Source organism: Camelus dromedarius, chromosome 21, assembly GCF_036321535.1.
Source record: "Camelus dromedarius isolate mCamDro1 chromosome 21, mCamDro1.pat, whole genome shotgun sequence".
Lineage (NCBI taxonomy): Eukaryota > Metazoa > Chordata > Mammalia > Artiodactyla > Camelidae > Camelus > Camelus dromedarius.
This window is the reverse complement of record NC_087456.1, coordinates 10,447,587-10,475,161: the sequence shown is the minus strand read 5'-3', so window position 1 is coordinate 10,475,161 and position 27,575 is coordinate 10,447,587. Positions and strand designations below refer to the sequence as shown.

The following is a 27,575-nucleotide window of genomic DNA, read 5'->3' as shown; positions in this document are numbered from 1 at the left end:
AAATTAACTTTTTTCTACCACCTCATACCTCTTTCCCAGTCACAACATCTATTGACTCTTTATTTAGCTATGGGTTAGGAGGGACACAAAAGACTTAGATGAAAAGGTAACCAATAGCCTTGCTTTAAGAGATTGATCCTCCAAGTGTATTAATGAAATCAATGGATCACTAAAGGTAGGATTTCCATCCAGGGAATATTCTGGGCTCTCAGGATGCAAGGGGAGAATTCTCTCTGGCCACACCTCTGAGTCTTTGGCATCTCCCTGACCCACAGTGGCAGATGAAATGCTGCAAGTGTGACTCCAGGTTGCCTCACAATTACAACAGTCACCGAGTGGAGAACGTGGTTTCATCCTCAGGCCCCACGCGCTGGTGGCAGTCACAGAACGGTAAGGACCTGCCACCACCAACGGGAGCCCAAATGTGTGGATGGTCCCACAGGATGGGGGTGGCAGAAGGGTGCCTGGGAACCTATTGGGTTTCCCAGGCATTTCTTACAAAGGCGGGACATGGGTGGTTGACAACCAGAACCTTCTGTCTTTGTATTTGAGGTCTTTGAGATGTAAGTAGAAGAATTTATTGGAGGTTAATGAAAGGGCATGAAGAGAGAGAAATGCCTTAATTTCACTCTACTTAGTCACTGTGGGCTTGCTGAAGGGACTGAGCTTTGGAAACAGATTTGTGATGAACAGAGATGTTGAAACTCTTAAAGGTATTAGGAATATCAAGCGATGGTGGGAAAGAAATTTGGCCAAGAAGAGATAGGATCTTGAATAGGTAATGTAAGTAGAAACACCCTCATACCACTCCTCTTGAGAGGGAAATCCGAGAGTGAAGTTTAGAGAGTTTCTGACCTCCCAGAGCCTTCCACCCAGGGAAGGTGGGAACTCTCTGCTCTAAAGTTTCTATGTGTTGTTTTTCCAGATGTGAACCCTGTCTCTCTGCAGCTGGACCTGGACAGGAAATTCCAGCTTCAAGACATCACGATGGATTTTAAGGTGTGCTTCCTGGGCATGGCAGGGGATAGGAGAGGGTACTCTGGGCCATGTGGGCTCGAACTCTTGGGGAGCACAGAGTCCTTGTCTCCTCAGGCTTGGGGAGCTGGCACTACATGCTGGGTGGGCCTTCCTTCCCCATGCTGGGGTGACACTCACCCTGAGCCTATATCTGGGTGGCAGCAGAGGTCCCACTCCTGGGAGAGCAGTCGCACCTCCAGGCTCCTTGTCCCAGCTGTGTATGGTTATGTATCCTCTACCCTTCTGCACCCCCACCCTTCATCCAGCTAATTAACTCAGCTCTACTAAGCCTGGCCACTTGCTATACAATTGTGTGTTCTTGGCAGACTCTGTTTTAATAACTTAGCTGACAAGATTGAGTTTAACAAATAGCCAAGAACTGGCCCATCCTCATGTTACGATGTGTGTTTGGAGCGATCTGCTCACTCAGTGCAATTACTTCTCAGGTTCTGCTTTTAGGCCAGCCTTCTGAGATCCTCCTTTTGGAGGGGACATTTTCATTCATTGTGACAGGTCTTTTTTTTTTTTTCCTCTTTAGAGATTTTATTTTTTTCTTGCTATAAAAATAGCTAAATATTTAAGGATCAAATATGATCAATGAGATTAGATGGTGGGGAAAGGGGATCTCATGTTCAGGAGTTAAAATGAGCTGTGAATTAAAGCAATAGGACCTACTTTTTCCTACGTGGCTGAGGAAGTTGCTCTAAGACCTTTACCCCAAGAACAGGTAAACAGTATTTTGAGAAATGCTAGTGTCATCTGAGTAGATGCCCAGTCTCTAAAGGTGACAACTTTGAAGGGCAGCATTCATGTGGATGAATACTGTTAGTCTCATTGCTTCTTTTCATCACTCATCCATTTGTTGATTTGTCCATTCTTACTATATACATATTGAACACTGGTTATATGCTAGGTTTGGTGCCAGACCTTAAGGATAAAAAGATGAATAAAACTAAATCACTGGCATCAGGGGAGGGTATAGCTCAGTGATAGAGTGCGTGCTTAGCATGCATGAGGTCCTGGGTTCAATTCCCAGTACTTCCACTAAATAAATACATAAATAAATAAATCTAATCACCCCCCCAATAATCACGATCCTCAAGTTGCTTTGGTCTATGTGGGTAAGGCAAAGAGCCAGAGCAAGAGAGTGTGATGTGTACCCTGCTGTTGGTGAGAAGAGGCGTCAGAGTGCGCAGGAGCTTGGTCTGTCCTTGGCGGGGTGAGTCACCCGGGCGAAGATGAAACTTCCTAGGTCAGTAACAGCCAGGAGGAGGTTAAGTTCACTCCAGGCAAAGAGAACAGCAGTGCAAAGGCCAGGAGGCAAGAAGCAAGAAGGTTTGTAGTTGGTGGTGGGTGGGGGGAAGGCAAAAGGATGCACATAGGGTCTGGAGGGGCAAATGTGTGTATGGTGGTGAGAGGTAGGAATGTGGAAAGCTGCAAACCGATGAGAGATGAGGCTACAGATATAAATGGGGAGGGGGAAAGTAGATTAAAGACTCATCTATTCATTCAACAAATGTACTAAATGCCTACTATGCGCTAGATGCTGGAGGTACAACTGCGAATGAGACAGACAAGGGGCTTATGGTTTACTGTAGTGGTTCTCCACCAGGAGATATCTGGAAATTTATAGAGACATTTTTCGTTGTCACAACTGTGGGTATGCTATAAATGACATTTAGTGATTAGAGGTCAAGGATGCTGTTAACCATCCTACAATGACCAGGACATCCCATAGCAAGGAATTAATTATTCAGCTCCAAATATTAGCAGTGCCAAGACTGGCAAAACCTGGTCCAGTGGGAGGAAAATAAAAAGCAGGAAACCAACAAATAAAGAGTCGGAAATTGTGGGACATCTGTGAAGGAAACAAGTGAGATGCTGGAATAGGAAATGGTGGCACCAGTTGGGTGGGCAGAGGATGGGCAGAAGATAGATAGAAAAAGATCTCCATGAGGAAGTGACGTTTAAGCTGAGAACAGATGATGTAAGGAACCTACCAGGGGGAGGAGCATTCCAGGCAGAAGGGGCAACGTGAACAAAGGCTCTGAGGAGGGAGGGAGCGTGGTGTGACTGACGGCTTGCAGAGATGGAGGTGCACAGCAGCATGAGACGGGGTGAGGAGGCAGGGCTCAGGTAGCACAGGGCCTCTTCACCCAGGCTCAGGAGCTCAGATTTATTCAGAAATAGTGGACAGAAGACTGGAATAGATAATTCACCAAAGAAGACATACAAGTGGCCAACAGGTATACGAAAAGATACTCAGCATCATGGACCATCAGGGGAATGCAAATCAAAAGCACAGTGAGATGTCGCTTCACACCTGTCAGAATGGCTGTTATCAAAAAGATAAGAGATAAGTGCTGGTGAGGATGTGGATAAAAGAGAACCCTTATGCACTGTTGGGGTGGAAATGTAAAATGTACGAACACTATGGAGAACAGTATGGAGATTCCTCAAAAAATTAAAATGGAACTACCATGGTCCAGCAGTCCCACTTCTGGGTAGATATCAGAAGGAAATGAAATCAGTGTCTTAAAGAGATCTCTGCACCCCGATGTTCATTGCAGCATTATTCACAATAGCCAAGATTTGGAAACAACCGAAGTGTCCATCGGTGGATGAATGGATAAAGAAAATCTGACACACACACACACACACACACACACACAGGAATAGTCAGCCATTAAAAAAAGAAGGAAATTCTGCCTTTTGTGACAACATGGATGGAATTTGAAGGCATTATGCTAAGTGAAATAAGACAGACAGAAAGACAAGTATTGCATGTTTTCACTTGTATGTGGAATCTAAAAAAGCTGAACTCGTAGAAATAGAGAGTAGGATGGTGGTTGCCGGGGGCTGGGCGTGGGGGAAATGGAGACATGTTGACCGAAGGGTAGAAACTTCCAGGTGTAAGGGGCATAAGTTCTACAGGTCTGAGTTACAGCGTGGTGACAGTAATTAGTAACGCTGTATTATGTACTTGAAAGTTAAGAGAGTAGATCTTAAATATTATCATGACACAAAAAAGGTAATTATGTAAGAGATGGGGGTGTTAACTTTATTGCAGGCATCATCTCACAGTATATAATGTGGATCAAATCATCACGTTTGCTACACTTTAAACTTGTATGTGTTATATGTCCATAATAGCTCAATAAAGCCGGAAAAAAAGCCAAATCATTGCAAGTCATTGGAAGGTTTTTAGCAGAGGAAGTCACGGCCCACTTCACGTTTTAGAAAGAAAGCCCCTCCCGTCTGTTTGGAGGTTGGGTTTATGAACCCAAGGAAGTGTTCCCAGCGGGGGAGCTGTCAGCATGGAGACCACACTTAAAGCCGTGAGAAATGGAAGAAATCATGGAGGGAAGGAGGAGGCACATGAACAATATGTCATGCTAAGGGGCTTGCATTTTTACCTTTAGGCCAATGCAGACCCATTGAGGGGTCTCATGCAGGGAGTGACTGATCAGATAACCCTGTAGGTGAAGTGGGGAGCGTGGTTTGGAGAGGCTGGACAGAGGCTGGACTTGAGTTCCTGGCTGTTGCTGGGATTCAGGCTCCGCATGAGCAGGGCCGAATTCTGGCCATGGCCACGTGGGAGAGAGGGAGGAGGGACAGACCCTACAGGGGGTGGCTGAGTGTGGACAGCGGGAGTATTTTCTGGCCTGGCCGCCTGGGGGGTGGCCTGAGCTAGGGATCATGCCTTCTGGAACTCAAATCTCCTTTCTATTACTTTCCACGGTTCCCCTGGGGAGAACCCGCTGGGGCCCAGCGTTTGCCAGATTTGGACCTGAATGCCGCTAAGCCCACTTGCCCCACTTGCCCCCCATCTCCCTCCCTCGCTGGGGTTCTCGGGGGCCACCAGCACCTCTTTGGGAGCCTCCCTCTGTGACTGTGTCGTGGTCACTCAGGCCCCCATCCTGTGCGTGTGTGTCTCCGCAGGGGCCCATGCCTGCTGGCATGCTGATCGAGCGCTCCTCTGACTTCGGCAAGACCTGGCGGGTGTACCAGTACCTGGCTGCCGACTGCACCTCCGCCTTCCCCCGGGTCCGCCAGGGCCAGCCTCAGAGCTGGCAGGACTCTCGGTGCCAGCCTCTGCCCCAGAGGCCTAACGGGCACCTGGATGGGACCAAGGTAGGCAGAGGGCACCCTGAAAAGTCAGCCCGGGAGAAGTCTCGCACGTGCCAGGCTCACACGGTCACCCGGGCTCTGGAGAGGTGATGAGAACCGCCCCCTCCCCGAGATAGTACGCCCTGCTGTCTTCCCTGAGCTCCCCAATAATGGCCCCTCTGGGCACCCTCAAAACACTTGCCTCGCAGCCTCTTTGCTGCCCGGGAAGGGTATTTCAGAAACACTTTGGGTGCACTGCGCAACCCAGCCGCACTCTCTTCCATGGCCTCCTCCCCCACGGCTCGTCCCCAGAGCCGAGAGGGGAGCACCCACGTCACTCCAGTGCAGGGACTTGGAGGTGGCTAGTTAGATTCCAGTGAGCACATCACACATGGCTAATTTAACCTCAGGTTTCGCCTTGCTGAGCTCCACACGAGAATGGAGGTTTCGGTTTGACCCACCTACCTAGCTCCATCCTCACCCTTTGGGAACCTGAAGTGGAAGCTGCGGTTCCAGGTCACCTGAACTTAAACCCTGAGCTAGAAATGAGAGCCTGCCTCTAGAAACAGCTCAGACCGTCTTTCTTCCCGAATCCTCCCACCTGGAACCAGATCCTTTCATTCCTTTCATCACTGCTTTTCTCTCCTCCTCTCTCTGGCCCAGGCTCAGGGGAGACCCCAGAGCTGCTCGGAGCGCCGCCCTCCCTGTGGGAAGTGTGGCTCTTTCTTTCTCCTGCAACGGGTCCTCCTTGGTTCTAGCTGTATCCCAATCCACATTAACCACCTTCCCCAGACCCCGCATCAGAACACGGGACTTGTCCCTGATTTGTGCAAAGTTGACATGAAAACTCTTCCTGGGAGATGCAACTGAAGTCACATCCAACGAGTGTTTTTGATTAAAAAGGAAAAGCATCATGGAAACAGGGGTTGTCTAGAGGGTGGTGGTCACCACGTCCATGTATCCTTGGGCTCTAGACCCTCTCACTCACCTTGGGTCTTTGGAAAATTACTATCACCTAAAACACTTGTATGTATGTGCATTATATATCTTACAGTAATTTCGACCCAAGGAAAGCAGGAAATTCTTGGGATAGCTAAATTTTCAACTGGAGAAGAGAAGTTTTACACACAGACACACGCATGTGCACACACACACACACACACGCTCATCTAGGGCTAGTGATCATCTTGCCCCTGCAGGGTGATTGGCAGGCCTCACATCCATGGTCCTCTCAGGCTCAGGTAAGAAGGACCTTAGGCCGAGGAGGATGGGGCATTGAATGGAGAGGCCAACTTCAGGGCTGGGGCACAGCTGACCTCTTCCTCAGCTCTTCCCTGTCCCCGCTCTCCATAGGTCCAACTTAACCTTATGGACTTAGCCTCTGGGATTCCAGCAACACAGAGTCAAAAGATTCAAGGTCAGTCTGGCTACTCCTCCAGTCTCTGGGACTGTGGGTGGGAACAAAACAGGCTTGCAACCCAGATGGCCAACGTTTCCTGGCCTTTCCTACCTCTGTCAGCAGGGTGGGATTTAACACCTGCCCTGCTTACCCTACAGAGGTATTGTGGTGGCCCCAGAGACTCAAAAGAGCTGAGTCAGAGTGGAGGGGGTCTCTTCCGCTGGGGGCGGGTTGAGGGCTGAGGATGGTGGCCCCGGAATCACCTCATGAAGGCAGGGAAGATGGGATGGAGAGACTGGATTCCTTTCCTTATCATCCTGCCCTAGGTGACTCCACCTCTAACTGCATCTCTGTTTTCCCTTCCCCACCCCTCCCTCCTTGTTGTTTGTCCCCCTCAGAGCTGGGGCAGATCACAAACTTGAGAGTCAACTTCACCAGGCTGGCCCCTCTGCCCCGGAGGGGCTATCACCCTCCCAGCGCCTACTATGCCGTGTCCCAGTTGCGTCTGCAGGGGAGCTGCTTCTGCCACGGCCACGCTGACAGCTGTGCCCACGGTCCCAGAGCCCCTGCCGGCCCCTCCACCACTGTGCAGGTGACAGCCCAGGGCTGGAAGGGAGAGGGGAGGGGGCAAGACCAGGGGGATGAACCTTGCAGCGATGTGGATGACCCTTGCAGCGATGTGGATGGACCTCGAGATTTCATATGAAGTGAAACAAGCCAGTAAGAGAAAGAAAAATACCACATGATATCATATATATGTGGACTCTAAAAAAAAGACACAAATGAACTTATATTTACAAAACGGAAACTGATTCACAGACATAGAAAATGAACTTGTGGTTACCAAAAGGAAAGGGGGTGGGGGAGGGATAAAATGGGGGCTCAGGACTTGCGGATACATGCTACTGTACATAAAATAGATAAACAACAAGGTCTTACTGTAGAGCACAGGGGAGTATATTCAGTATCTTGTAACAGCCTATAATGAAAAAAGAATAGGAAAAGGAATATATATATATTATTCCTGTGACTCAGGAATTACAATTCAGTGATTATAACTGAATCACGATGCTATACACCAGAAACAAACACACATTGCATATCGAGTTATGTCAATTGGAAAAAAAAAGACCAGGGCAGACTAAAGATATCCTTGGGGCTCCTGTAAAGGAGAGAGGGCACTAAATTTAAGACTTGAGTATTTAACCTTTTAGCAATGGTGAAAAAGAGTCTCAGTGATTATTGTTTCAAAGATCGGATTTTGTAGCACTGCCTTATACCTGCTTTATGGTTTGAGATTTTACCCTGTTGCCCATAAGTATACGTGTGGCTGTTGGAGGGAGTTTGAGGCGCTGCTTCTCAGCCCTGGCCGCACGTCCTAATTTTCCTGGGGAGCTAAAAAAATTCGCCCAGACCTCCACCCTCAGACACTCTGGTTCTTTTTACTGTGTTTTAAAGTTCCCAGGTGATTCTAACATCCTGCCAGGGTTGACAGTCCCTCGTCTGGGGACTCCAAAGTCCCATTTAGAGGTGAGATATGGGAGCAGGATGAGAGAACAGAGCCAAACACAGATGTTGGGTCCACCCCAGCCCAGCCGAGTCAGATGCGGCAGAGATGGAAGAGAGAAATTCAGCTTAACTAGCAACCCAGGGGATTTTGCTGTGAAATCGAACTTGGGAACCAGCAGTGGAGGAGAGAGAACCTTGGGCCAAGAAGCTGAGGGAGCTGCCATGCCACTTTTCTGGGGTTTCAGTTCTTCTGTTAGCATACGGGAGCGTGACCTATGCCCTGGGGATAGAGGCGGGTGATGAAATCATGTACAATGGCCTGCAAGGGAAACACAGGTGAAGTGAGCATCTGTCAGCTTCATCCTTTCCTGTTCTGGGCCAGTGCCTGCCCCAGGCTACAGAGGAGGCCAGCGGGGGATCAGAGCCAGGGATGTGTCATCTATTAGGGCCATGCACAGAAGACCAGAACACAGGCGGAGCAGGGTGGCTGACATCCGAGGAATGCAATGTGCTGTTGGATGTGGCCAAGGGAGAGCGCCTGCCCACTCCCGGCGGTTTGCTGATCTGGCTGTACCCTGGAATCACCACTTTAAAGAAGTTCCCAAGCCTGGGCCTCGTCCCTGAGATTTGGGTTGAATTGGGCCTGGAGAATGGGTATTTTTCAAAGAGCTCCCCAGCTGATTATGCAGTGCACACGGAGTCGAAATCCATGGAATTTGAGGGACTGGGCAGGCCTGGTGAGGGAGGTGCCGTTGTAGCTGGCAGGACTTGGCTGGTGGATAGAGAGAGAAGAGACTTCTAGCCAGGAAAGAAAAACCTCAGTCCTTGCCAAGCAGAAGTGGGGGGAGTCGGGCTTGTGCTGGGAGAGCTAGTTCACCTGGGCTGCACTGGCGGAGCAGCGGGGGGATGAGGATTCAGGTCCTCGGGGAGGCCAGGCTGCAGGGGTGGGCTTGGTTTGGAAGACAATTAGCACACAATTGCTGTTCTATTTTTATACCTCAGTGAATCTAGTAACAATTCATCATCACATTCTCATTAGGCAAAAACCACTGCTATCAGGACTGTGGGATGTAAATCTCCAGAGGGTCCACCAGCTTCGAGAACCACAACCAGTTTACCAGCAAAGCTGTCTGAGCACCTTACAGGTGCTGCTTTGGACCGGATACCATGGGGACGGCCAAGTGCAAGGACTGAGCTTTTAAACAGCGAACTAGAGGAGCAGTGCAGGCACACGCACACACGCAGGCACACACACACGCAGGCACACACACACACACACGCACCAATGACACACAGGCAGATAGCTGGGTGTGTCGCAGGATCTGAGTCAAGGCTGGAGAAGCTGGAGGCTGAGCTGGACCCTGAGTCATGCTGGGTGGGAGGGTCAGAGAGGAGAGGGCAGGTCCATCCTGGGGACATCCCTTTGAGAATGATTCCTGGTGACCGATGGCGCCTCTCCTAGGTCCATGAGGTCTGTGTCTGCCAGCACAACACCGCTGGCCCCAACTGTGAACGCTGTGCGCCCTTCTACAACGACCGGCCCTGGAGCCCTGCCAATGACCGGGACCCCCACGAATGCCAGAGTATGAGCCTGGGACCAAGCCCCCACCCCCAGTGACTGGGCGGGGTGCTGGCCCCTCTGGGCCTTAATGACCTCACCTGGGACACAGGGAGAATCTGTTCTTTATTGTTTAAATCTCAATCTAACTGCATCCCTGCCATTTAAACTCTCCTGGCTCTTTGGGGAAGGAGAGGGTGTTTGAGTTGCATCCTCCCACTGCCCCCCAACCCTTCTCCTCAGCCGGGCCTGGAGGGATCACAGCTTGGGCCAGGCTTCTGATGCCACACAACTTTCGTGCTATCCCCAGGCCCTCCTTTTTCTGGCCTCTGCAGTTGCCTTATCCTGTGTAGGGCAAACCTGAAGGCAGGGCCCCTCCTGGAGTAAATGAGGGAAACGAGGGTCCTCAGCCCAGATAGAGGCTGTGAGCCAGCAGGACCCAAGGTGGCAATGGGGGGAGGTTGGCATGGGGCCATGCAAGGGGCTCCCTTTGGCCCAACACTTGGACTTAATTCTTGAGCTCGTCCTTATGCTGCTCGCCTTTCTTACTGGCTGTATAACCTGAAACAAATTACACAAGGCCTGGGCCTCAGTTTCCCAGACCCGAGCATCTTGCCGAGTGGCTGGGGACACCAATGAGTTAGCGTGGAACGTGCTCTGTAGACGGCAACAGTGCTGGTCACACGTCAGCCTGGGGACTCTCCTTTTTCAGGGTGTGACTGCAATGGGCACTCAGAGATGTGTCACTTCGACCCAGCTGTGTTTGCTGCCAGCCAGGGGGCACATGGAGGTGTGTGTGACAACTGCCGGGACCACACTGAGGGCAAGAACTGTGAGCGGTGTCAGCTGCACTACTTCCGGAACCGGCGTCCCGGTGCTCCCATTCAGGAGACCTGCATCCGTGAGTAGAGGCCCCTGGGACCCAGGGCCTCATCTGTCGGTTACTCCCTACCTGCTCCGGGCTCAACGGAGCACGTGTCCCTGGGGATGCACACGCCCTCAGGAAGCATGAAGATTTGGTCGTGTGTCAGGACTTGTGGGCATTTGTTTTAACTTAGCTGTACCCTTCTGAGCAAGTCGCCTAACCTCTCTGGATCACCAATCAGTCAATCAAGCATTAATAGCCCTTATTTTAAGCATAGGGAAGAAAAAAATATATACAAGATACCATACCTGCTGTCAAGAAACACTCATGTTGTCTGGTAAGATAAACCACATGCATGGAAAAAAGGACAAAGCATTTTGTCCATATACATGTTAATTGCCTTTACCGTGTTGTAATGTGGTTTGCTTTTAATTTTTCTGTTTCTGCCAGTATTCAGAACCCCTCAATGGCAGAGGTTATTCTTATATTCTTAGGCCCCCAGCCCAAGGACAGGCAAATAATTGGTACTCAAGGGATGTTTACTGAATGAACATGTCAGTCACCCAGGAGTGACTCAACATATCCACAAGGGTCAGTGGGTTCACATAGGAGAAAGCAAACTGGGCGGAAGCACTCAGATTTGGACGGGGTTCATCAGGAAAGTCTTTCTAGGTGAAGAAAGAGTCTTTGTTTTGAAAGCCATGAAAGGGGTCAGGGCGTGGTGGGTGGGAGGAAGTTCGTTCAGTTTCTGCTGTTACTATCTGTTTATGGAAATAGGGAGAAGGTCTTGAATTTGACTTCTGTTTCCAGCATTTACTTGCTGTGTGACCTCGAGGAAGTTCTTTGAACATCTCTGAGCCTCAGTTTCCTCATCAGTACAATAGGGACAAGCATCCTCACCTTTCAGGGGTGTTGTGAGGATTATATAAGGTGACCTGCAATAGGGCCCAGCTCAGTGCTTGCCAGAGTCGTTCAGGAAATAAGGCAACAAAAACTGTTACAGTATCTCACGTGTGCCAAGCACTGCTGCACCTGCTCTGCGTTCACTCATTTATTCCTCCTAAGAAGCCTATGAGTGGTACATGGTTATTCCCATTTTATAGATTTGGAAACTGAGGCACAGAGGGGTTAAGTAACTTGACTAAGTTTGTAAGCCCCAAAGTAGTGGAACAAGGATTTCAACCAGGAAGTCTGGCTTCTAGAAGGTGCTCTTAACTCTCTGCTTTTCTTCTCTGTTCCTACTGTGGTGGTTGCCTTTGTCTCTCAGCCTGCGAGTGTGATCCGGATGGGGCAGTGCCAGGAGCTCCCTGTGACCCAGTGACTGGGCAGTGTGTGTGCAAGGAGCACGTACAGGGCGAACGCTGTGACCTGTGCAAGCCAGGGTTTACAGGACTCACCTACGCCAACCCACAGGGCTGCCACCGTGAGTAGGGGGCTCAGCCTGCTGTGGCTTGGGGCAGGCGGCCTGGGGCCACCAGATCTGAGATCCGCCCTGCTCATGGCACGGTGTGTTGGGTGCTATTCCACTGGACTCCAGCAGGTGGCAGCACAAGCCTGAGATGGAAGGTGGGGCTGAGTCAGCCAGTGGGAGGGAGGACGGGCCGCCAAGCCGCCAGGTGCTGGGACTGGTGGGAAAGCGGGGTGGCCGTGTGAGTCAGCCAGGCTGTCTGGAGGGACTGGCCCTGCCTGGTTCTTTTCCCAGGCTCTCCTCCCCTCTCTGATGCATGTCCTCTGGGGGTGAGTTTTGGTGGCCCGTCCCCCTAGCTCAGCAGCCCTCCCTCCTGTACAGGGTGTGACTGCAGTGTCCTGGGTGCCCGGCAGGACATGCCGTGTGACGAGGAGAGTGGGCGCTGCCTGTGTCTGCCCCACGTGGTGGGTCCCAGATGTGACCAGTGTGCTCCCTATCACTGGAAGCTGGCCAGCGGCCGGGGCTGTGAGCCATGTGGCTGCAACCTAGACAACGCCCTCAGCCCCCAGTGCAACCAGGTACTGTGGGTGCTCAGCGGGGGAGGGGTCCCGTGCACCAGCCTCTGTCTCCCCTCTAAGAGCTGCCCTTCTGGGCCTTTCAAAGGCGGGCCTGGCTGCTTCTGTCCCCATGTCCCTGGGGAGGCCACCAAATGTCCCTCCCTCTGTGGCTCTCAGCCTTTGGTAATGCCACATTCGCACACCTTCTGCAGGGCCGTCCTGGGCTTGGACTTCAGAACTTGGGTCCTAGTGGGAGCCCTTGCTTTGGGGGCGCCCAGGGAGGTTCGGCTCCCTGACCAGGCTCTCCTCGACAGTTCACAGGACAGTGCCCCTGTCGGGAAGGGTTTGGTGGCCTGACCTGCAATGCTGCAGCCATCCGCCGGTGTCCCGACAGGACCTATGGAGACATGGCCACTGGATGCCGAGGTGTGCTCTCTGAGTGGGGGACGCCGAGGCTGTGGGGGCGTGTGCCTGGGTGGACTTGCGGAGGGGTGCGCGTGCGTGTGTGATGTGGGAGGACATCCCAGACTGGTACACGGGCCCTGGCAACCGTGGGAGTGCTCGCTCCCCACCACTGCCCCAGGGCTGATGTCTGGCCATCGCCATGTCCCCCGTCCCCTGGACAGGAGGGTTGCTTTGTCCCCACTTCCCTGAGGAAGCTCTTCCCAGAAGCCGTCTCCAGGATGGTGGCAGAGTAGGGAGGACACGTCCTCTCTCTTCCTAGATGGAGAAGGCGAGCCCTGGGGGGTAGTCAGTTTGACAAGGTGTGAAGAGGTCTCAGCTCTGCCCCCTCTAGGGGAGTCGCCCCCTTTTCAGGCCTCAGTTTCCTTGTCTCGGGAAAGGGCACACTGTCTCAGTGGCTTCATCTGTAAGAATGAGAAAAACAAACATCCTCTGTCGCAGAGTGGGTGTGAAGGTCAGAGGCGTGACTGTGTGTGCACGGCGAGCGTGAGGCTCAGCACAGTGCCTGGCATGCGGCAGGTGCCGCGGGAGGGCTCGCCTTCCTTGCTTTCCTCACCGTGACTTCGTTCTGGCCTTGACCATCTTATTCTAAGCCCGAAAGACCCTGAAGCCAGACCTTCTCCTCGGGCTCTCCCCACCGGACACCTGATCTTCCCGACCCCCTGGCCTCTGACCATCATTCCTCCCACCCTAGCCTGTGACTGTGACTTCCGGGGAACCGAGGGGCCCGGCTGTGACAAGGCCTCGGGCCGCTGCCTCTGTCGCCCTGGCTTGACCGGGCCACGCTGCGACCAGTGCCAGCGAGGCTACTGCGACCGCTACCCCGTGTGCGTGGCCTGCCACCCCTGCTTCCAGATCTACGACGTCGGCCTCCGGGAGTGGGCCCTGCGCCTTGGCAGCCTCCGCAACGCCACCGCCAGCCTGTGGCTGGGACCGGGCCTGGAGGACCACGGCCTGGCCTCCCGGATGCTGGATGCCAAGAGCAAGATGGAGCAGATCCAAGAGATGCTCAGCGGTGCCTCTGTCCCGGAGCAGGAGGTGGCCCAGGTGGCCAACGCCATCTTCTCCATCAGGTCATTCCCTCTCCCTGCTGAGCACTGAGAAGCATTACTCCTTATGGGCGCACCTAGGGGCATGCTGGTCCTTCCTCCCATCGGGACAGCCCTTCACCCTCTACCAAGCCTTGTCCCAGAAGCCTCTCTTTTAACTGTCACATGAGTCCTAGGAAGTTGGTGTGCAGACGAAGAAACAGGCGCAGTAGGTGATGTGACAGAGCCACGTGGCCCCGAGGGGCAGAGCGGGGGGCTCAGAACACAGGCCCGAGCCCAGGGGGGCTCAGCGCACAGGCCCGAGCCCAGGGGGACTCAGCGCACAGGCCCGAGCCCAGGGGGGGCTCAGAGCACAGGCCTGAGCCCAGGGGGGCTCAGCGCACAGGCCCGAGCCCAGGCCCCGTGCTCTTTCAAGTGCCAGGCGCTGCTGCTGCTGGCGGGAGCATCAGCTCTGGATTAGTCAGCCTGGTGGAGGGCAGCGGGAGGCAGGGCTCTAAAAATACCTTGCATTTGCCTTCAGAAAGAGAGCGGTCCGCCCACAGCCCCCTCCTATCAGCAGAGGCTGCCTTCTCATTGACGTTCGGTTCTGGAAGTCTTTATAATGAGTTTGCATTCCCTGAACCCTCCCTTACTGTGGGGCAGCCCAGAGCTGTCCGGGTGTGCCACTGACCTCGGTCTCAGAACTGAGTAGGGAGTCCATGGGCATTTGGTGGGCTGGATGTGCAGGCCTGGGGTCTTCCAGGAGGACGGGCCATGCTGAGCAAAGCTGGGACTCGGGGAATGCAACGGGGCTGGGAGGGAAGGGTGGTGGGTGTGGCCGCAGAGAGCGTGGGGGCCAAGACTCCCTGAACGTGCAGTGGTGCTGGGTCTAGGCAGACGACCCCTTTCAGGGGGGGACGACCAGTGGGCAGCAGCTTGGGCAGCGCCGTGGGCGGTGTGGGCCACAGGACACAGACTCGAGCCTGGTGGCTGACGTCAGCCTGCAGCGAGGGAGGAAGGGTCCAGGGATGCTCCTGGTGGAAGCCGTGTGGGGGCGGGGGTGGGGGACAGCCGGGAGTGTTAGGGTCACCACACATGCCAAGGAGGGAGATCGGCCTGCGGAGGGGTGGAGGGAGGCCTGCGGACTTTGCCCAGCAGAGCCCTCTCTGGCCTGTGGCTTATCCTGAAGGCCTGTTTTTCCTGACTCAGTAGCAGTTTCTCCACGGGAATGCCTGGTTGTGGGGAGGCAACCCCCTTCCTGTGTTTTAGTGGGAGCTCCTCTCCCACCTCAGGCGGACTCTCCAGGGCCTGCAGCTGGACCTGCCCCTGGAGGAAGAGACCTTGTCGCTCCCAGGAGACCTGGAGAATCTGGACAGGAGCTTCAATCGCCTCCTCATGCTGTATCAGAGCAAGAGGGAGCAGTTTGAAAAAATAAGCACCGCAGATCCCTCAGGTGAGGAGGGGCGCTCAGACACCAGGCCACGCCCCCCTCCTGCTCCCCCTGCGTCTCCAGGCCTCCAGGTCCAGGCTCAGCGCAGTTCCCCCTCTTCTTCCCACAGGAGCCTTCCGAATGCTGACAGCGGCCTACCAGCGGTCATCGCAGGCTGCTCAGCGGGTCTCCGACAGCTCGCGCCTGCTGCTCCAGCTCAGGGACAGCCAGAGGGAGGCTGAGCGGCTGGAGCAGCAGGTGGGAGGAGGGGGAGGAGCCGGTGGTTCCCGGCTCACGGCCCTGAGACTGGAGATGGCTTCCTTGCCTGATCTGACACCCACCATCAACAAGGTGACTCCTGCCATAGGGCCCCACTTCCAGCTTGTCACTCATCAACTGCTGCACCCCATTTCCCATTGGGGTGATGTGAACTTACTGCATCCCCACTTGTCCAGACCCTTAGTCCCTCACGGTGTGCTCAAGAAGAAACAAGTTTCTGGTATCTGGTTGCCATAGAGATGTCTGGCTGTTTGTTTCCCAGGTGTGGGGTGGAAGCGATTGTTGGGGAGACTTGGGGACCCTCTTTGATGTCCCCATCTCTCCACAGCTCTGTGGGGGCTCCAGGCAGATGGCTTGCACCCCAGGAGACTGCCCGGGAGAGCTGTGTCCCCGAGACAACGGCACGATTTGTGGCTCCCACTGCAGAGGCACCCTTCCCAGGGCAGGTGGAGCCTTCAGGACAGCAGGGCAGGTGGCCGAGCAGCTGCGGGGCTTCAATGCCCAGCTCCAGCAGACCAGGCAGATGGTAGGTGCGGCAGAGGTGGGGCTGGCACGCCTAGGAGGAGGCAGAGGGGACAGAGCACCTGGGCAAGTCAGAGTTTCCATTTTTCAGCCAGGAAATGAAAGCCCAGAGATGCCAAGTGACTTGCCCGTGACCCCACAGCAAGTGACAGATAATGTTTGAAGCCAATGTTTTCACATCATTTCTTCCAGGGCCAAACTGAGTTAGTTACAAATGTTTCCCGGGTAGATCTTGGGTAGCAGGTGCCCACAGCATCCCCGGGGCTGCTGGGAGGCTCTCTTGGGGTCTTGACCACGGCTGACCCATTGTGTGTGTCAGCAGATCAGGGCAGCGGAGGAAGCCGCCTCGCAGGTGCAATCAGAGGCTCAGCGCCTGGAGACCCAGGTGAGTGCCAGCCGCTCCAAGATGGAGGAAGACGTCAGCCGCACCCGGCTCCTCATCCAGCAGGTCCGGGACTTCCTCTCAGGTGAGCTGGTCTTCACCCTCCCCTGGGCTGATGTTTTGACTCCCTTCTGTGCTGAGTGCCGTGTTTCCTGTCCAGCTGCTTCCCTGGTCTCCATGGCCCCTGGGCCCGCCCCCATCACTCACCTGGAAGGCTGCCACTGCCTCTAGGTGTGGTCCCATGTCTCTTCCTGCTCCCCCATGGCCTGTTCTCAACAGAACAGCCTGAAACATCTTTGAAAGATGTGTAAGGGGTGGGGATGGGGTCACATCCCACTTAAGCCTAAAATCCTTCACTGGGATCTTCCTGTTCCTGGAATAAACTCCCAGATCCTTATTGTGGTCTCTGTCACCTCCTGGATGTGGCCTGCATCCTCTCCACTTTGTCCTTGAACAGACCAGGCTCTTGCCAGCCTCAGAGGCTCTTCCTCTGCCTGGAATGCTGTCTCTAAGGCCACCGATTCTTGCCTTCCAGGTTTGCGTTTAGATATCTCCCTTGAGAGGCCTTTCCTGACCACCCCATCTGGTCACCCCCCTCCACGCCATTCCCCTCTGGAATCTGACATTTACTGTGCTGCTCCAAGCCTGGGAGGCTGTGGTTGTTGGATTCATTTGTCCAAGAGTGTGTTTGTCTCTCCACTAGACTCTAAACTCCGAAAGGGCAGGGAAGGCGTCTATCTTGTTCACTGGGTCCCTGGCACCCAGCATGATGCCAGACCTAGAAAAGCACCCAATGTTGGTCGAATGAATAAATGAACCCAGTCCCCTCCCTTGCTGTCCTGGGGAGTGGGAAGATCCCAGGACAGGACTCTGGACATCAGGGGGACTTTGGGCAAGTTGCTTTCCTCTTCGGCCTCATCTTTGGCTTCTGCCAACTGGGATGGTAGGATTTCACAAGTTTATTCCAGGCATCAAGCAACTGATGTAAAATGTGTTTTGAAAAATTAAAGGTGCTGCAGGAATATGAGCTGATATTATTAGATTTCTGGTCCCTGCCGGGGAATCTGCTTGGCTGGGAGCCCAGTTAACATGAGCTGAGGGCCTGGTGTAATGGCATTCATTCTTCCTGCTACTGTTGTGGTGCCTATGCTCCGAGAGGCCAAAGTCCCCTCCTGTGTGCAGGTGGCAGGTTGGATTGAGGCAGGAAGGCTGTGCTGAGGTGCCCTGGCTGGTCTGAGGCTGCGCTGGAGTCAGCCTCCCAGAGAGCCCCAGAACGGGGGAGAGTGTCACCTGGATGCAGGGAGATGGTGCCTGACGTTGGATGGAAGTCTGAGGCTCAGACCCGCAGATTAGGAAGGCTTCTCCTGAGTGAAGCCGAGGAAGGCTGGACTGCCCCTCTCCCTGCATCAAACCCAGCCAGGGGCGGGATGTGGGTAGGAAGCCTGTCCTCGGGGCGCAGCCCAGGCAGAGAGTTGCCAGGTTAGCGGGCTCCTGCTGTCCCCTCAGTTGTACTTGTGTCTCAGGTTAAGTCCTTGGACAGGACAAGGGGCAGAGAGAAGCAGCTCCTGGGAGAACTGAGGACGATTCTTACAGTCTCCCTGGCTGTGGGTCCTAGTCTCCAGAGACTTGACACAGGAGGCACAGGTAGCAGCTGCTGTAGACACGCAGGGTCACAGCGAGGGTGGGAGAGGGGAAGACCAGTGGACGCTGTCTTTCCCAGTCTTCAATGGGAATGACAAAAGTAATAGATCAGCTTTACTGAGTTCTTACCAAGTGCCAGGCACTGCTCTCCATGCATTGCATTGTTTAACCCGAATTGCCTACCACTTTGCAAGTGAGGACTCTAGATACCAGGAGGTTAAGAAACCTCCCTAAGGGCAACCAGCTTGGAAGGAGGGTTCACCTCACTCCAGAATCCACACTCCAGATTATTGCATTGTGAGGACACACCACACACACACACACACACACACACACACACACACACACACACTTTTGCTTCCTTGCCTTTGCTAATGTTTCTCCTCTCCCTGCTTTGTCTTCCCTGCCCTGCCCCACCCCTCCTGACTGGAATCCTTGCTCATCCTCTAAGAATCCCCTAGGCACCTCACTCTCCAAGAAGCCTCCCTGGATTCATCAGCCTGGGCTCGGTGCCCCTGCAAAGGCCGGCCCAGCCTCCGTGCTTACCTCGGTCACTCAGGGCTGTGTTTCCTGGCCCCGCTAGGTTTCGAGCTCCGTGAAGGCAGGGAGCAAGCCCAATTTAATGCACAGTCTCAGCTCCCGACAGCCTGCTGTTTGGAGAAGTGAATGTTTGCTGAGCCCACCCCGAGACTCGGGAGCCCACCAGACTGAGTGTAACTCAGACCAAGCCCTCGGGGGCAGCCGAAGTGATGCAGAATGCAGGAAGGGAGCAGCGGGGTGGAAGTGTGCTTCCGTGGGAGGCTTTCTGGGGAAGACTCATGTGAGCCTTGTTTTGAGAGTAGGACTCTGGGTTAGGTGAGAGGTTGTTGGTTTCTGTGGGGAGGTCCTTGTGAAAGCTCAGAGTTGGGAAAATGCCCACTTCAGTAAACTCAGCCACAATATGCCTTAGGTTCCTGTATTGTGTTGCTCTGGCCCCGAAGGGACATAGCAATAAAGAGGCGTGGTTTCCGCCTTCCAGAAATGTCCTTCCATCTGGCACGGGGACGGGACTGGGTCTGGGACCTGTGTAGCCAGCTGGTGAGGAAACCCTTGGATTGCAGAGTAAGGCTGGGCGTGGGGCCCCAGGGGAGTTCTAGTCCTAGTGCAAACCATGTGGGTGGGCGGGCGCCCCCTTCCCTACCACCTCAGTACCAGCTGAATCTATCAAAGTGACCGGGGGAGGAGATGCCATCTCTGAACCCCTGACCTTACTCTCTGACCCAGAATTGGTTTGGCAAATTCCTGCTAATTGATTGTGTCATTTTATCCCTGGAGGTTGGGGATCGCTATTCCCATTTTGTAGATTTAGGAAACCGAGCTCAGAGAAGCCAGTTGACTTGTCCCAGGTTGCTTAAAGAGTAAAGGGGAGGCCTGGGACTGGACCCCTTCAGTATTTCATTCACTCTACAAACACAGAGTGCCTCCAAGTGCCGGGCACCCTGCTAGACGCTGGGATGTAGCTGTGGATGAAAGCCAGTCGCTGCCCTCATCTTGCTCACATTCTAGTGAGGAAACAAACAGAAAACCAGATAAGTGAGCTCAGTGTCGGGCACCTGGCGGGGGGTGGTGATAAATGTCAGGGAGAAAGATAAAGCCGAGAAGGAGGATAAGGCGTGTGGGCAGAGGGTGGAAGTTGTAATTCCAGATTGGATGGTCTGGGCTGGCCTCTCTCAGAAGGCGGCATGTGAGCAAGACTGCTCATCTTTATCCGCCTTGGCAAAGATGAGCGCTCCGGCCAGAGGAGGGGCAGGTGGAAGGGGTCTTGCTGCCAAGGAAGCAGTTCCAGTTCCTGGCAGGTCTCCCCAGTTTAGGGCTGATTATGTTTGTGCTCCAGGCATTGCTCAGTCCCAGCTGTCTGGCACCACCTCCTTCTCCCGAGCCTGCCATTTCCTGCTGCGCCACGCAGTTGCCACAGCTGTCCCAACAGTCATCCTCCCACAGCAGCGTCCCCGGAAATTCTCAGAGAAAGGGCGTCTGAGTGTGCCCGGGAGGCGGCGGCAGCTCCCTGGGCAGCCAGGACAGAGATGCCACAGCGGTGCTCCCCACGGGTGCTGCTCAGCCCCGAGAGGCCTCTGATCTCTGAGGGAGGTGGCTGGGCTCCCCTGGTCCAATGAACTGCTGTCTTCCAGACCCTGACACCGATGCAGCCACCATCCAAGAGGTCAGCGAGGCCGTGCTGGGCCTGTGGCTGCCCACGGACTCTGCCACGGTCCTGCAGAAGATGAGTGAGATCCAGGCCATCGCAGCCAGGCTCCCCAACGTGGACCTGGTGCTGTCCCAGACCAAGCAGGACATTGCTCGGGCTCGCAGGCTCCAGGCTGAGGCTGAGCAGGCCAGGTACGGCCCTGGGCTCTGAACTGCTCCCAGAATCAGGCTGGGGTTTTGCACCCCCCCCCCCAATTCTGTTGCTGGAAGCAAGGGAAGAACCTGTGCAGGTCAGAGGGGCCGAGGGCTGGGAGACGGGAGGGGTGCTGTCCGTGGTGGGGGATGCTGAAGTGGTACACAGCATCCACGCTAAACGCCACGTGGCCCCGCCTTCCATATTGGAAACCATGCCCAAAGGGTGCTTACCTGCTTGGTGGGGTCCTGGAATGGAAAAGCTCCCGAGTTCAGACTCCTCCTTGGCCTTGGCTGAAAAGGATATTCTCTGGGGCTGAGGAGTGAGTTGGACCACACATCTCTTCATTCACTCTGCACCCATTCTCCCCTCTCCCTCCTGCTCCCCTGATCCCAGGAGCCGGGCCCACACAGTGGAGGGCCAGGTGGAGGATGTGGTGGGGAACCTGCGGCAGGGCACAGTGGCGCTGCAGGAGGCCCAGGACACCATGCAAGGCACCCGCCGCTCCCTCCGGCTCATCCAGGACAGAGTTGCTGAGGTGAGGCATTAAGGCTTCCTTCCCCTGCGTGTGGGAACAGACAGACTCATGGAAGGCACAGAAGGTGGCATAGAAGGTGTCAGATAGTGACCAGGGTGGAAACTGAGCTGGGGCCCTAAAGAAGGGGGGTCAGAAGCCTTGGGCCTGGCTTCCAGACTTTGGTTTTCTGGTCTCGTGGCCAGGGGCAGCAGTCAGGGTGGGCTCTGAGCTGCAGCAGGTGTGGGGGTCAGCTGAGCCGGAGAAGGGGGAGGCCTGGATGCCAGGGGGCAGGTTGGGGATTGAAGGGAGGGGACAATGTTCTGGTTGGAATGATGTCCTGGTTGGAGAGAATTTCTGTGGCCTGATGAATTGGAGGACAGAAAAATGAAGGCTGCCTTCTAGGAGACCCACCCCAAACCCCAGGTTTCTCTTTCCACAAAGGTTCAGCAGGTGCTGGGGCCAGCAGAAAGACTGGTGACCGGCATGCTGGAGCAGCTGGGTGGCTTCCGGGCACGGATGGAGGAGCTCGGCCGCCAGGCCAGGCAGCAGCAGGCGCAGGCAGCTGAGGCCCGACAGCTGGCAGAGGAGGCCAGCGAGCGGGCGCTGAGTGCCCAGGAGGTACGGAGAAGGCAGCGTCAGCCTGAGGAAGCACAGACCACGGGCTCCAAAGCACTTAGAGTAACAGTTACCCTAAACTATCCAGAAGGGGCTTTAGGATAAACATAAACCTGGCCGGGCATCTGCATCCTCCCCCCGGCTGCCTTCGGTGGAGCTGGCCCAGGGATGTTGGAAGCGGCCTGTCCCATTCCTCCCCCTTCACAGATGAAGTGGTGGCTTTGTCCAGGACTAAAGCACATCTAAAAGCACTTGATCCGGAGCTTGTCCCCTGTTGTGGCTGCCTGGCCTGGACAGACGCTCTTGGCTTAGTTCAACCTCAGCCCCATCGCAGTCAGAATGAGATCAGCGAGAAAATCAAAGAGCCATTCTCAGTATCCCCAGGGGACCTGCAGTCCCAGCACGATGGCCCAGCTGCCAAGCGTACTGGGTGACAACTGTGTGCGTGGCCCTGGCTCAGGCAGTGAGGTGGGGAACGATGGGGCCTGTAGCTGGAGGGAGGGAAATACAGAAGTTAAGGTACGGTTGGTGGCCCAGGAGTTTTCATAGGCAGAACCAACCCATTGGGAACAGTAGGAGGCACCGCATCTCTGTGTGCTGATTTGGGGGAGAGCAAGTCCTTTCGCCAAAGGCCTTTAGGACTTTGGATGATGACGATGATGGTGACACGGAGACTCTTCTGCCTTTTTCAGGGATTTGAGAGAGTAAAGCAAAAATACGCCGAGCTGAAGGACCGGTTGGGTCGGAGCCCCGTGCTGGGCGAGCAGGGCAGCCGGATCCTGAGTGTCAAGACAGAGGCAGAGGAACTGTTTGGGGAGACCATGGAGATGATGGACAGGATGAAAGGTGAGGGGATGGTCCATGGACGTGGACTGCAGGGCATCCCCGAAGGCTGCTCCCCACCCAGGGCTTCTGCAGCCCCCTCTTGTTGGAGCTCTAAGTGCTCAGGAAGTGAGGTCAGTCAGGAATCCTGAACGCCTAGTATCGTGGGGCTGTGAGGAGAGGAGAGATGTTTGCAAGACTCAGCCTGCCCTCAAGAAGCTTGCCATCTGGATGGGACCCTTTTTCCTATTGGCTGTCAGCTTCATGGAACTGTATTTAACAGCACCAGGTGGTCTGTGATAAAAGCCCCGGAAAATAGGAGCTCCAGAGTTTCAGAGGATAAATAATGTCAGAGAGAAACGTTCAGTGAAGGTAACGTTTAGAAAAGATAAGATTTGAGGTGGGCCTGGAAGGATGAGTTGGCCTGGGAGAGGCTGTGAGGAGGAGGAGGACCAGCAGGACAGAGGGGGTGGGAGGGAACAGGGCGTGTTCTGAGGATGCGGGCAGGACCACAACTGGAGAGGAGGGTTGATGAGACCAGAACAGGCGGGAGAGAGCAGCATGGGGCCAGTGTGGTGGGTCCGTGGGGCTGGCCCTGATGCCAGGATGGGGAGGGTAGACTCAGCCCTGGGGACAGTAGGAAAGCATCCAAAGATTTTGAATATGGCAAGACTTAATGAAAGGAGATATTGAAAGGGTTCTGAGGTTCCTCAGAAAGGAGAACAGGGATGTTCAAGAACCAGGCTGATGTCTGAGACCCGATGATGGGTCACTGTACTGGTGGGCCCAGCAAATGCCACAACCAGAGTTGCTCTGACTTTTAGAGAAAGCTTTTGACAAAACTCTGCCTGGCTAGCCAGATGGACCCTCTGGAGATGGGTGGGCTGGCGAATTGACAGTGAGTAGGTTGGAGGCTATGGCCAGTCCCACCTGAAGAGGGAAGTGAGAGGAGCTGATCTACATGCAGGAGCCCAGGGCTGGGTGAGTACACGCCCTGGCCTCGTCCATCAGTGTTTTGTACGAAGATAAAGAATGTGCTTATCAGATCTAAGGATGACAGACAGTTAATACACTAGGTAACAGAACCAGCATTCTAAGGCATTCCCAGAAGTCTAAGAGGATGGACTGAAACTAACAGGATAAACTAAGGAGAAAAACCCTCTCTCGCTCTGCCCTTGCTTGGACCTAAACTCACAAGCGTAGCTCAGGTGAGGCCTGGCGTCTCGGTGGCTAATGCAGCTGAAAACACTTTATGTAACTGGTAAAGTGATGAACACATGCAGGTTGTTGCTCACCTGAAAAAGACCCTAAAGTTTTGAGGAACTGTAAGCTTGATGTAAGTCAGAAGTGCCTTGCTCCTGCCAAAAGAGCCAATAACTACAAAGCAGCATTAAAAATGGCATTAAAAATATTTTGTAACTGGTGAGTCCTGCACCTACCAGTCAGAAAAAGCTCAGGTTTAGCCTTGCGGCAAACATTTACTTGCTTGTGAGAAGTTCCTTTTCATTGTAGGGTATGGGGAAGATCGCGGGTAGGGAGACTCTGGGGACGAGGACCAGGGAACAGAGCAGCAGCTGTAGAAATGTGTCGTACTGACCCATAGATCTTTCTGGGTGCCCACTGGTGATAGCCTGGTAATAACCCTGTTCCACTCTGCTGATAGCATCTCAGAAGGGATGCTGCATACATCGGAGGGAGGCTGACCAGGGCTGGGAGGCAGGGAAGGCCTGATGATTGTGTAAGATGAAGAGCGCATGAAGGAACTAGGGAGGTTTCATCTGTGGAGGGTGAGGCCTCAGACACGTGAAGGACTGACTACCAGGTGGGAGACAGAGCAAGCAGATTCCGACACCCCTCCAGACCGACCTGGGAAAATCGGGGGGAAGCCAGATGTGGGCAGATTCTGCCTTTATGAGAAGAATTTTAACAACCCCAACTGCCTGAAGTTGGAGCCTCCCTGCCCTATTCCTGGAAAATTCAGGCTGAAACTGGGTACCGGCTCTCATGAATGTGGTGGTGGGGTGGTGGGGGGTCTTGCCTCGGATGACAGTAGGGACAGGCTGGACCAGACCACATCCTTCACATCCTCCACATGTAATCTGGTGGTGGTCTACAGAACAGACCAGAGCAGGAGGACTAGGTCTCTCTGGAGTGACATTCTGGGGAGACAAACTGGGGAGGAGTTCTGGTGCCTACCCACTTAAAGATCGTTGGCGGGATGACAGCTGTCTGGGTCTAAGAGCAGCAGGTTTCTAGTCTTAGGGCCAGTGGCCTCCTTCATCGGCCTGGGACAACTCTGTCTAGAGCAGAGAAGTGCAGGGGCAGGGGGATGCTTGGGGTGGCAGCTTCCTGGGTTTGGCCCCTATCGTGTGTCTCTAAGAGTGGGAGAGGGGCTGGAGAGGCCTGAGCCTGGAGAAAGCTGCCTTAGGGCCAGACTCCCCACGTGGAGGTGGTCGTGGAGGTGATGTCTCCTGCAGGTGCTGCCTCCAGGTGGGTGGGAGGGGAAGGAAGGGCTGGGAGTCTCTGGGGGTCTCACCAGCTCCTCCTCCTGCCCCTCTGCTGTTCCGTCTGTCCCCCAGACATGGAGGTGGAGCTGCTCCGGGGGAGCCAGGCCATCATGCTTCGCTCGGCCGACCTGTCGGGGCTGGAGAAGCACGTGGAACGGATCCGCAACCACATCAACGAGCGCGTGCTCTACTACGCCACCTGCAAGTGACCGCTGGCGTCCAGCCCGTGGCCCCGCTCCTCTGCCCTCTTCACCTCTGAGGGTCACACTGGGTTGGGAGACTTTCTGGCTCCAGGAGACCCTCATGCAGCACAATGCCCAGCCTGGCCCGCCTTGTGGTGCTGCTGTTTGGATTACTGGGCTGCAGCTGAGCCTGATCTGGTGGGACAACTACATTTAAGGGACAGAGATGGTGGTGGCGGGCCATGTCATTGTGACCAGGAGCGCCAGGTGGAGGGAGCTTGGCTGGGCAGGGTTCTCACCCTTCATTCTCCACTGAGGCTGAATCTTGGACCAACACAAAAACGTAAATAAAAATGATATTCAAGTGAAAAGCTGAATAAAGATCTCTGGAAAGGAGCCTGAAGGTTCACAGAGGGAAAATAGTCTGTCTCCCCATGAAGTCAACCCTTATCACTTGCTTCTGTCTCCTGTCTGGGGCTCCTGGGTGCTCCCCTGAGCAAGCCCGAGGCTTGCTGGCGTGTGAAGTGCCGGCTGTCCCCCCCAGCTTTGTCTAGCTGGCTCGTCACCCAAACTTAGGGAGACGGGGCCCCTTTGCCCCAGGGTCGGATGGAGTCCACCCCTGAGAGACCCAAGGAGCTGTTATCATCTTTGAACGACTGTCCAGTGTCTCATTTACAGATGAAGAAATAGAAATTCAGAAAATCCAGAAAAGGGAGGTAAGATGTTTAAAGTCACACACAGCTCCTAGAGGCGGAACGAAGACCGGACTCTGTGTCTCTTGTGATCACAAAAAGACGCTGTAAAAAGACGTGTGTGTGTGTGTGTGTGTGCGTGCGCTTTGTGCCAGGCATTTTATCTACGTTAACTTCTTGGTCATTATTCATCACAGTTGTTATTTATCGAGCCCTGTGCTAGATCCGTCACCTGCATTATCTCATAATGTAGGTGGCACTGATGTTCTCATTTGACAAGTGAGGAAACCAAGGCACAGAAGGCTGAGTAGCTCCCCGCCAGGCCACGGATGTGGCAGGCAGGGCAGAGCAGGACCTCAAATCCACATCCATCTGGTACAGGCATTAGGAGGATGGACCCTGGGGCGGACTGCCTGGGCTCCAATGTCACTTGGGTCATTAGGTGCCCGGCCCACTGTGAGCGCCCAGCAGCTCCTGCCGTCGCCAGGTCCTCCCCGACCCCAAGCTCTCCGGGCGTTTTCCACTCCACACAGGCTCAGAAGTCCCTGAGCTGCTTCTGACTTAGAGAAGAACCAAATGAAGCCTCATAGAGAAAAATATGTCCATTTTATTCAGCACAACACTAAGCATGAAGGTGGAGGGAGCAGGGGTTTGGGCAAGAAAACTGGGGAAAGACAAGAACCATGTGCCTGATTTTCAGGGAGAACAGGGAGTGGAAGCAGGATTAGAATTACTGGCTGAAATGAACAGTCGGCTTCCCATTGTCCCTTCACTGAGTGTGTGCGTGGAGGGCATCTGGCCAGGATAACCATTCCTTACGGGACCTCGTCGTCGTGGGTTTCCTTTCTTTTCATCTTGGATGGGGGCAGGGAGGGAGGCGGGTCAGCAGTGTGTGGGAGAAGGCTGGCCGGGTTGGGAGCTCATCCTGGAGTTGGGATTTGAACTTGGAGAGCTCATAGGCAGACCACGAAGCTGCCTGGCCTTCATGCAGGTGGGCAGGTCACTCTGGCCATGGGGTCAGAGGCCGGAGAGTCAGGAGGGAGGTGCACTGAGCGGGGAGTCTGGGTAGATAGATGCTCTGTATGGCTTTGCTCGGAGAAGGTGACACAGCCTGGCCAGCCCATTAAGCTTTTCACGACAAACGACACAGATCTGGGCAAGAGCTACCTAGACACACTGCACAGAGCCACAGCACGTAGGGGAGGGGGCACAGAGCCGGCAGGCCAGGGGGACCTGGGAGCTGGGATGCCGCTCCTCCTGCCCACAGCTTCAGCGAGGCCGCCACGCCGCTGCGGGGCGCTCACTCTCCGGCTGTCAGTGAGGGTCTGCTGCTTCTGATCAGCCCCTGCTTGGCTTGCTCCCCCTTCCTCCCGCTGCAGGGTAGACTCCAGGTTTGGAATGGCGGAGCTGAGCATCTCTCCTGCCGAGGAAGGGGGTTCAGGGTGGGGGTGGGGCTGCAGCCTCTGGACCCCATCCTTGAGACTCTGGGACGGGCCTTTCCTTCTGAAACGGACGCTCCGCCCCCACCCTGGCCCTCCTGCCTCCAGTCTGCTCACCTGAAAATTGCGGTGACACAGGCATGGGTGCCGGGGATCACATAATGAGACAGACTCCGGCCTGCCCCACCCGGCAGTGGGAGCTGCCGCCTGCTTTCACTGGCACCATGACCTCTGATTTGAAGTTCCTGGAAAGGAAGC

General features: G+C 54.6%; 2 protein-coding genes across 10 annotated transcripts in view; one reads left to right on the top strand and one right to left on the bottom strand.

The window, feature by feature from the left end:
• Positions 1 to 25,608, top strand: part of LAMB3 (laminin subunit beta 3) — a 143,771-nt gene extending 118,163 nt beyond the window's left edge. For all 7 annotated transcript variants that reach the window (XM_064477147.1, XM_064477148.1, XM_031438644.2 and 4 more), the window contains 20 exons: positions 276 to 390; positions 926 to 999; positions 4,960 to 5,151; positions 6,481 to 6,544; positions 6,925 to 7,118; positions 9,498 to 9,618; positions 10,306 to 10,494; positions 11,726 to 11,881; positions 12,248 to 12,444; positions 12,738 to 12,849; positions 13,580 to 13,958; positions 15,206 to 15,366; positions 15,473 to 15,693; positions 15,950 to 16,147; positions 16,466 to 16,610; positions 20,335 to 20,542; positions 20,940 to 21,081; positions 21,502 to 21,678; positions 22,368 to 22,521; positions 25,077 to 25,608. In XM_064477147.1, the coding sequence (XP_064333217.1) occupies positions 276 to 390; positions 926 to 999; positions 4,960 to 5,151; positions 6,481 to 6,544; positions 6,925 to 7,118; positions 9,498 to 9,618; positions 10,306 to 10,494; positions 11,726 to 11,881; positions 12,248 to 12,444; positions 12,738 to 12,849; positions 13,580 to 13,958; positions 15,206 to 15,366; positions 15,473 to 15,693; positions 15,950 to 16,147; positions 16,466 to 16,610; positions 20,335 to 20,542; positions 20,940 to 21,081; positions 21,502 to 21,678; positions 22,368 to 22,521; positions 25,077 to 25,213 (3,336 nt within the window). In that variant the 3' untranslated portion in view covers positions 25,214 to 25,608. The remainder of the gene's footprint in view (positions 1 to 275; positions 391 to 925; positions 1,000 to 4,959; positions 5,152 to 6,480; positions 6,545 to 6,924; positions 7,119 to 9,497; positions 9,619 to 10,305; positions 10,495 to 11,725; positions 11,882 to 12,247; positions 12,445 to 12,737; positions 12,850 to 13,579; positions 13,959 to 15,205; positions 15,367 to 15,472; positions 15,694 to 15,949; positions 16,148 to 16,465; positions 16,611 to 20,334; positions 20,543 to 20,939; positions 21,082 to 21,501; positions 21,679 to 22,367; positions 22,522 to 25,076) is intronic.
• Positions 25,609 to 26,484: 876 nt separating this feature from the next.
• Positions 26,485 to 27,575, bottom strand: part of CAMK1G (calcium/calmodulin dependent protein kinase IG) — a 28,211-nt gene continuing 27,120 nt past the window's right edge. For all 3 annotated transcript variants that reach the window (XM_010992157.3, XM_010992158.3, XM_031438649.2), the window contains exons 12-13: positions 27,435 to 27,562; positions 26,485 to 27,298 (exon numbers count right to left, since the gene is read on the bottom strand). In XM_010992157.3, coding sequence (XP_010990459.2) covers positions 27,472 to 27,562 — 91 coding nt within the window. In that variant the 3' untranslated portion in view covers positions 26,485 to 27,298; positions 27,435 to 27,471. The remainder of the gene's footprint in view (positions 27,299 to 27,434; positions 27,563 to 27,575) is intronic.